General features: G+C 43.5%; 1 protein-coding gene across 4 annotated transcripts in view; it reads right to left on the reverse strand.

Annotated features, from left to right (window-relative positions):
* man1a2 (mannosidase, alpha, class 1A, member 2) overlaps positions 1–10,000 on the reverse strand; it is a 75,534-nt gene that overhangs the window by 25,499 nt on the left and 40,035 nt on the right. For all 4 annotated transcript variants that reach the window (XM_017470345.3, XM_017470344.3, XM_017470346.3 and 1 more), the window contains one exon: positions 1,253–1,371. In XM_017470345.3, the coding sequence (XP_017325834.1) occupies positions 1,253–1,371 (119 nt within the window). The remainder of the gene's footprint in view (positions 1–1,252; positions 1,372–10,000) is intronic.

Genomic DNA, 10,000 nt, shown 5'->3' on the forward strand with positions numbered 1-10,000 from the left:
TATTAGTTCAGCTTTTCGGGCGAGTTTTCACAATTAATTGTGATGGGATGCAGCCTCATTCGTCACCACAACACTACCAGACAGAGGAATACATGCACAGAAAAATGAGAATAAGCACGCTAACAATGACCATCACCGTGCAGTGACTCTTGCACAAGCTGATAAATCAGCTTTTAGCTCTAATAACACGTGGATAGAGTGTAAACATGAGCACAATACTTATCTAGGCCAGATCAGCTCTTTGAGATTATACTGGGGCTGCAACTATTGATTTTTGTTTATTTATTTATTTTATTAAATAACAGCCTGAACATCTGAACGTTCTACAAGGATAAGAAAAGCTCAATACGTCAGTCGTTTTAAAGATTTAATAAAAGAGAACCTGTGGTAGAATACAAATCGGATTGAAGGCACTTCTGTGGGACATCATCCCAATATTACACCTAAATAAAGAGCTCGAAAACATACTTAAGCAGTGTGTATGTCATGGGTAATTTGTTGCGTATACGGTGTGCCTTAAAGTTGATTAAGTTGACTACCCTGCATGTTAATGGCCGCTTTGTGGTTTGAATGATAAAACGATACGGCATTTAGAAGTCCTGCAGTGATTGAAACGTTCGAAGGCTAGTAATAAAGGCACTGAAAAGCGCTCAAAATAGGGAAGGGTTCTAAGGGTTACACAGCCCAAGAGCGAGAGGCTCCGGCTGTCGCTCAGCCGTAAGTGCCAGAACTCACAGACGGAGGGAAAGATCTCATGCCAGACGTGTTTATTTCCCCAAGAGTCCTGTCCTTCACTCGTGCCCGGATCTAACCTGTACAGCTCCGTCCCCGGCTGTATTACATAACCCAGTGATAAATCTGTGGGTCTGTGGAGCTGCTTTCTGGCATGACTTCGTTCCCTAACTCCTTTACGTCTATTAGTTCCTGCTAACACTCACTCTCTCCTAAAAAGGTTGTTCTTCAGAGCACTAGATACGATCCTTCCCGCCCACTTTGTTTCCATACAAAGAATTCCACCGTGTGGCATGTTTACCAAATGAAGCGCATGCTGTGCCAACAGGCAGAAGGGAACGCAAAACAGACGTGCGTACTCGAGATAAGCAGTTTATCGCAGGTCAGCAAGGGAGCCGAATAGTTCTAAGCAGTACCCTTGATATTTCGGTGATCTCTCGTGAAGACAAGTTCTTTTTGAACTGAATATCTGAACGACTTTATATTCAGCCATGAAAAAGTAGACGTGCGGGTCGCTCACCACACTGAAGTCCAGGTTCTTTTCGATCCACTCCTGACCATCTTTAAACTCATCGTGGAGGCCCATTATGTAGAGTGTGTCCAGGGCGTCTACTATCGAGGCCCCCAGCTGGGAATTACCTGCAGACACAGTGCACAGATACGTGTTATTACATACCACAACTTCTACCAAACACTGATGGTCAAAAAGCAAACTGTCAAATATCCTTAGAACAGGGGTGTCCGATCTTATCCGGAAAGGGCCGGTCTGGGTGCAGGTTTTCATTCCAACCAAGCAGAGGCCGCACCCGAGTCTATAGAAAGCCAGGATAAACCGATTAAACAGGTGGCATCAGGTACGGATCCTGTTTGACTGGAATGGAAACCTGCTCCCACACCGGCCCTTTGTGGAGGAGACTAGACACCCCCCTGGGGGAGAGGGCGGGGGTTAATGTTCTTTGGGGTCAAGACCTTAAAACAACAACAACAAAATTAAGAAGAAAAAGAAAGAAAAAAAATTAAGAAAAAGAAAAAAGAAAAAGCTTTATTTATATAGCAACTTGTATATAGTTCAAACTGCTTTACAAGGCAAATAAAAACCAGCACGAGAAAAAAAAAAGTGGAAAGTAGATCAAATAAAAGCATTGATTACTTTTACAGAATTATTTGTTTTCTTCAAAGTAAAAATTCAAATAACGAAGTAATAAAGATAAAATCAGTGATTATGAAAGGGGTAAAAGCATGGACCTTTTGCATGTTCACAAATGCAGTCAGAGCGGACAGTAACAAATATAAAACTATAGAAACGCTCAAACGGAAAGACACGACTGCTTTAAACTGCTTTTTAAGTCGGGATGCTCGACGTACGTCTTCCGCTGTTTCGGAGCACGCGGACTAAAAGCGGCCTCGTCGCCTCTTTTGTGTTTTGTTCTAGGAAGAGAAACAAATCTCATGTGTGATGATCTCCGACATCACTGTGGAACATCTTCATGCCCAAACAAACATCGAACAGAAAGCCAGTGAATTTCTGCCAGTACTGCAATAATAATAATAATAATTATAATAATAATAATAATAATAATAATAATAATAATAATAATACTGTATGTTCATTCTTCAGGGAGAACTCTTACTGTTGCATTCTGTGCAAAATGTAATCTGCAGAGCAAGAGCACAGAAAGCTAAACTGGTTATGATCATGTTATACATCGTCCCAATAGTAACACTGTTTTTTTGAGACGGAACAGTACAAACACACTACTGACACTACTACATTAGTCTTTTCTACAGCACTACCAACAGCTACATCACTCTCCACTCCTCTCTTACACAATCAAACTAGTCTAGAAGGTGAGGGCACACAGCACATTACACATTACATACAGCTGTCCTCACTGACACTGTAATCAATCAGCGCACAGTTCCTGCCCAAAATACCATGCGTTTTGTTGTTGGACTTCACCCAAAGTTACAGAGTATAAAGATTAATCCTTACATTTACTTAAGGTATTAAAAGGTTTTCATTCCAACCAAGCAGAGGCCACACCCGAGTCTATTGAAAGCCAGGATCTACTGATTAAACAGGCGGAGTCGGATACGGGTCCTGTTTGATTGGAATGGAAACCTGCACTCGCTCCGGCCCTTTGTGGATGAGACTGGACACCCCCCAGGTTTAGAGAGAGCACAGTACAGTGAGAAATCCTGAGTTGGAGATCTTGGTGATACAGTAGAGGGGGGTATTGGGGAAGGGGGTATGTTGTTTGGAGTCAAGACCGCAAAATAACAACAACAACAACAACAAGATAAAGAATAAAGATTCATTTTCGGTTTCGGTCCAGAATTTTCCTTTCGGTGCATCACTAGTACGTACTAACCGGTATACGTGTGCAGTAGGAATAAAATCCGGACGTACTACATCCACCATGTTGGTATTATCATCATCTGATCTATACATTTTTGATTCTGACATCTTTGTTTTTTAATATTTTGATTGCATTGCATGACCAACACAATTCGGTCCTTCAGTACATTCCTTAATGCTTATAAAAGGTAAAACAGTCTCTACTTTACAAATCTAATTAATACATCTCTCTCGAATCTTCCAATATTATACAATTCAATATCATATTTCACACACGGTCACATCCATAACAATTTATTCTTCAAGTAAATGTTTGTCCCCCCCATCAAAACCGAACGTTAAATGAACATTTAACTGGTTTTTAGCGTGTACTTCCTGCAAATTCACTCCGGAAAACATGTAGTAAGTAGTAAATGGTTCATCGGTTCTATGATGAATGTTATAGATATGAAGGGATCGGTATTATTACTTTAGACAGTACACACTTCTATCAGGCCAGCAAATATTCCCAGGATGCTTTAACATGGGATTAGAGCCCCAGCAGATGACTAGAAGAGTCATGATGCTGTAACCTGAAATTTTGCAGCAATGTTAGGTGTTGAAAGCAGCAGTGTGGCAGGCCTCTCCCTCTCTCTCCCTCTCTCTCGCTCCAATTATGTGGGAACTGCAGGGTTATTATCATTATTGACAGAGGCTCTAAATCACTCTAAAAATACCCAGCAGCCCCAGCCTCTCAGCTCTGCAAACCCTTCTGTTATGCCTAACAGGACCCCAACACACAACATTCTGTTACACACCTTTGCCTTTCAGTCAGGTCATAACTGAATATAAAATCTCATTTATCTTCTCATTTTCCTTTATGTTAGGTTTTACAGTCTCACCAGCTCGATCATTTGTTATCTTAATCCAAATAAGCCAATTCAAATTCGACGTGGGTATTTGGCGAGTAACGTCAGCCGCTGCCTCAGTCCATGCAGCACTCATGCAGTGCGTGTGTAAGCATTTAAGCCTTTCTTAGGACCAATAAAGGACCAAATGTGCTCACACACACACACACACACACACAATGATGGGCTAGTGTCAAATATCCTCATAAAACTACTGAGGTTAAAGCTTTTCTCTGAAAGAGCAAAAATATTTTGTTCTAATCACTGAGCATGGTTTACCTAGGTTTTTATATTATATATATAATATAATATAATATAATATTTTTATTTTCACAAATGGGTCAATAAATTCACAAGTAAGCAAAACATGCTACAATTTATTTAGCAAAAAAATGAAATATGCAAATTTTGTAGGCAGGCAAGGCATCTCGCACCACATGACTGTCTAGATGAGGACTTGCATCACTGTCACTATTTTCGTCAGGGACAGTCGTGGGAAACGCGCACAACCCGCAAGTGTTTGGAGAAGAGAGCTACTTAAGGCTGTGTTCACACGCAAGGTCCTTTTGCTTTACATAACAATCCTATGTAGTAGACCGGGTTTTCAAATACGCCCTGCGCTTCTTTTGGGACGCTCTCAATTGTGGTTTGAAACAGCCCCCTTTGAAGCAGGTCATTCCTGTTGCTAGTTCAGCTTTCCATTAGAGATGAAGCCAGCCCTTTTGATGGTAGGGAAAACCCTGCTGAGGTTAGAGTTTAGGTAAAGACAGGTCAGGGTTTAAGTCTAAGCTTAAAACGTATTTGTTTACTCAAGCCTACCCTGACTAGATTCTGTTCTACTACTTCGCAGTCATAATTATCTTTTTTCTCTCCTCTCTCCTTTCGCCGAGCCCCCCACGAATTTATGGAGATACTAGAGATCCAGATCCTTTCTGCCTCTGGATGGAGCTCAAATCTTCTTTAATTCCAGACTGCTGGGACTACGGCTGCTCCTAACGCCATACAGACTTCATATAAATCCATAATGAACTCTTTCACACTATCTGTTGTTACCCAGATGAGGACGGGTTCCTTCTGAGTCGGGTTCCTCTCAAGGTTTCTTCCTCTTAACATCTTAGGGAGTTTTTTTCCTCACCACCGTCTCCACTCAGTGGCTTGCTCCGTTGAGATAAATTCACTCCTTTAATATCTGTACACCGTGTTGATATTTCTGTAAAGCTGCTTTGAGACAATGTCTATTGTAAAAAGCGCTATACAGATAAAACTGAATTGAAATTTTTTTTTAAAAATGAAAGACAAGTCGTATGAATGTAGCTCATTAATGTTCTAAGTCAATGGAGGGTCTTCACAAAGATGATGAGTTTGTGTAGCAAACAAAGGTGAAAAACGGGAGTGGCTTTGTGTTATTAATTCCAACCCGAAACATCAGTGTGCGTTCTCTCACTGCCGTACTGAGAGACTGAGACTACGTTTACATGGACAGCAGTAATCTAATTATTGACCTTATTCTGAATCAGACAATATCCTGATTAAGGGGTTTACATGAATTGCGTCTAGAATACTCCTGTCATTACGTCCCCGCGCCACGCCGTCCGACGTCCCTCCAGAATTTCACGTACTGACATACAGTTGGTCTTCGTTATGGGACCGTATACAGTTTTGGGGGTTTTATTTTTTATTTTATGAAAGCTTCAAGTGCAGTAAATTATTTGTCGTGCTGTACGTGCTAATAGATGACTGCTTGAAGCCGTGGGCTGCGTCCCAAACCGCGTACTTACCTACTATATAGCAGGAGAAATACACGTATTAAACTAAGTACGCGGTTTGGGACGCAGCCGTTCTCTCTCGTTTGCCATGAAACGGTCGAGCGCCGCCGTGTGTGTACGTGTCCCGTCACACAATGCAGTGAAAACTCCCACACGACGTTAATCGTGTGATTAAGGTGTGTACACGTCTGTAACGCACGTCGACTAAAACAGGAATACTCCACACGTCTTAATCCCATTTGTGTTTACTTCGAGTACGACTTTAATCGGATTAAGGTCCTCAATAATCTCTGTTTACACGCTAGTTTCTTAATCAGAGTCTCGTGTTAATCGGGTTCATATCGGATTATTGTTGTCCATGTAAACGTACTGTAAGAGGCTGATTGATAATATTAATAACACAGTAGGTAAGTAAGCGGTTTGGGTCATGGCTACCATACCTGTCTTACCAGATGTGGGAGCACCTTTGGCCAATTGTTTTTTGTTTTGTTTCTTTAAAAGAATGAATGAAACAAAACAAAAACTACAGTCATTTCCACACTTACAATTTGTTCTGTGTGTGTGTGTGTGTGTGTGTGTGTGTGTGTGTGTGTGTGTGTGTGTGTGTGTGTGTAGAACTGAGAACAACAAGAGTAATGTCTAAATAGACAGCCTTATCCAGAGTGACTAACAGATGTGCTATGAAGTCTCGATCAATAAATCCTGATCCTGGTTCACTAGGACATGGACTAAGAAGAAAAAACTCTGTTGGGTAAGATAGTAAGTAAGAAACACACACACACACACACACACACACACACACACACACACACACACACACACACACAGAGAAAACACAAGATTTCTTACTTTTTTTTTTTTTTTTTAAACAAACTGATAATTTAAGTAGACCATGAAGAGGTAGGATTTTATTCAATCTAGTAAAAAAAAAAAAAAAAAAAAAAAAAAAAAAAAAAAAAAAAAATCCTCTGAAAGGGTATTTGGACATATCAAAGCTTAAAAGTATAAAAGCGGCAAATGCTTGTCTTATACTAAACACAGAAAAAAACCAACAACTTAAAAACCTCAGGTAATTAAAATATCAGGCACAGTTCTACCTATATCATAGACCTCCCACCAGGCGTGCTAGCCGCAGGCTAGTTTCTTTTCCATGTAGCTTAAGGCATCCAGTTTATTTCTGCACTGTGATCTTTGCTTCACACAAATCAGCTCTAGAGCAGGACGCAAAACACTCGAGTGATGTACGAGAAAATGAAAGGGGCTCCGAACAGCACTTCATAGAAATAGCTAGTGGCTGCGTAGCCACGCGCGGCGTCTAAGGAGTGGACGAGGTGGGCTGATCAGACGTCTAAAGCGACACGGTTACGGCAAGCCGGCCATTGTAAAATGAAGTTCTTTAAAATGCATGCGTTTTTGGGTTATTACATCTTGGACATCACAAGGACTGGAGACGTTCTGAGGAGAGGTAAGGGCGCTTTTCTCAAGAGCCAGTTAACTTTTCCGACAGCCTTGAAATGAAAACCAAACATTAATTTCAAGCTTCAGCGCCATGGACACTCAGACTATTGGATGAAAACATTTTAAGGTCACAAAATAAAATTTGCATAAAAAAAAGAAGTAATCGCTTGGATATATGCATGTATGCATGTGTGTTTGTGTATATATACACATATATAAACATATATACATACCAGCCTTGAGGTGCAGTGAACATTTCAAGGCCATTTCTACAGCCGGACTGAAAAAGCTTTCAGCTGCGTTTCCCTCACTGTATTTTAAGGCCATTTCATTCAGTCTAAGCCATTACTTATCTATTCAAGAGAAAATTGCAAACTCACTCGAGTGTAAACCGCAAAACTGAGATGCATGAGTGTGTGTACGTGAGAGCGGGTGGAGTATGTGAGGGACGGGGAGGGGAATGGAGAGAATAGAATAAAAGAAGAAGAAGAGAATAAAGATGTAAACCATTCAAATACCGCGTGCGTGTGAATATATTACTCCATTTCACACTCTAAATAACATTCATTCTCACACACACTCCCTCACGTGTAGGTATAACACACACTTGGCTTGCTAGCAGCCAACAGACTCCTTTATAAATAAATCCTGTGAGGAGATTTAAAAAAAAAAAAAGGTTATCTGAGCTGCCTGCATTTTATCGAGCACAAAAGCCATAGTTGACCAATTCCCCTCCATCATCTGCCTTCCTTCCGCATTCCCTGCACGCTGTCCTCCAAACTTGCTGCCAGATATGGAAGTGGCTTCAGAACACTTTTACTGAGCTATAGCACGCTGATGTATTGCTTAGCATTTTGATAAACCACAGAGGTGCAGCACTTTAATAAAATTATGGGAGAAGGGACACTGAGGAACAGGTCACTGAGGGACACGACACTAAGGGGCATGACTGAGGGAAGGGACACTGAGGAACAACAAAAAAAAAAAACTGCGATAGGAGTGAGGAACAGGATGTTGGGAGCGGAACTGAGGGTCTGGACAGGACACTGAAGGACAGGATGAGACACAAAGAGAAAGGATGCTGGGGACAGGACTGAGGGACCAGAAAGGACACTGAGGAGCAGGACAGGACAAGACACTGAGGGACAGAATGTTGGGGGCAGGACTAAGGGACATGACGGGACACTGAGGGACAGGATGACGGGGCAGGACGGGACACAGAGGGACAGGATGGGACACAGAGGGACAGGATGGGACACAGAGGGACAGGATGTTGAGGCAGGATGGGACACTGAGGGACAGGATGTTGGGGCAGGACTAAGGGACAGGATGTTGAGGCAGGATGGGACACTGAGGGACAGGATGTTGGGGCAGGACTAAGGGACAGGATGTTGAGGCAGGATGGGACACTGAGGGACACTGAGGGACAGGATGTTGGGGCAGGACTAAGGGGCAGGATGGGACACTGAGGGACACTGAGGGACAGGATGTTGGGGCAGGACTAAGGGACAGGATGGGACACTGAGGGACAGGATGTTGAGGCAGGACTAAGGGACAGGATGGGACACTGAGGGACAGGATGTTGGGGCAGGACTAAGGGACAGGATGGGACACTGAGGGACAGGATGTTGGGGCAGGACTAAGGGACAGGATGGGACACTGAGGGACAGGATGTTGGGGCAGGACTAAGGGACAGGATGGGACACTGAGGGACAGGATGTTGGGGCAGGACTAAGGGACAGGATGGGACACTGAGGGACAGGATGTTGGGGCAGGACTAAGGGACAGGATGGGACACTGAGGGACAGGATGTTGGGGCAGGACTAAGGGACAGGATGGGACACTGAGGGACAGGATGTTGGGGCAGGACTAAGGGACAGGATGGGACACTGAGGGACAGGATGTTGAGGCAGGATGGGACACTGAGGGACAGGATGTTGGGGCAGGACTAAGGGACAGGATGGGACACTGAGGGACAGGATGTTGAGGCAGGATGGGACACTGAGGGACAGGATGGGACACTGAGGGACAGGATGGGACACTGAGGGACAGGATGGGACACTGAGGGACAGGATGTTGAGGCAGGATGGGACACTGAGGGACAGGATGTTGGGGCAGGACTAAGGGACAGGATGGGACACTGAGGGACAGGATGTTGAGGCAGGATGGGACACTGAGGGACAGGATGGGACACTGAGGGACAGGATGTTGAGGCAGGATGGGACACTGAGGGACAGGATGGGACACTGAGGGACAGGATGTTGGGGCAGGACTAAGGGACAGGATGGGACACTGAGGGACAGGATGTTGGGGCAGGATGGGACACTGAGGGACAGGATGTTGGGACAGGACTAAGGGACAGGATGGGACACTGAGGGACAGGATGTTGGGGCAGGATGGGACACTGAGGGACAGGATGTTGGGACAGGACTAAGGGACAGGATGGGACACTGAGGGACAGGATGTCTCCAGGATGGGAGACCGATGAGAAAGGACCATTAACTATGAAACAAACAAAACACACGGTCTAGGGTCAACACTTTCATGAAATCTTATTGGACACTGTCCCCTTGTTTAAAACTGTATGTGAATGGGACAGGAAAACAGGGTCATGAAAGAAAACATGGATCTCAGTTGAGTTTTCCTTTTCTGCTACTTTCAGTCAGTTCTTCAAATCTGACAATACACCTAAACCACATTTAATTACAGAGCAACAGATAAATAAACCACTGCCAATCAGGGCTTCCAAACAACACACCCTAAACTGGATGTAGGAATCACTGCTGGACTAACCTGAT

The sequence above is a fragment of the Ictalurus punctatus genome, chromosome 6 (genome assembly GCF_001660625.3).
Source record: "Ictalurus punctatus breed USDA103 chromosome 6, Coco_2.0, whole genome shotgun sequence".
Taxonomy (NCBI): Eukaryota; Metazoa; Chordata; class Actinopteri; order Siluriformes; family Ictaluridae; genus Ictalurus; species Ictalurus punctatus.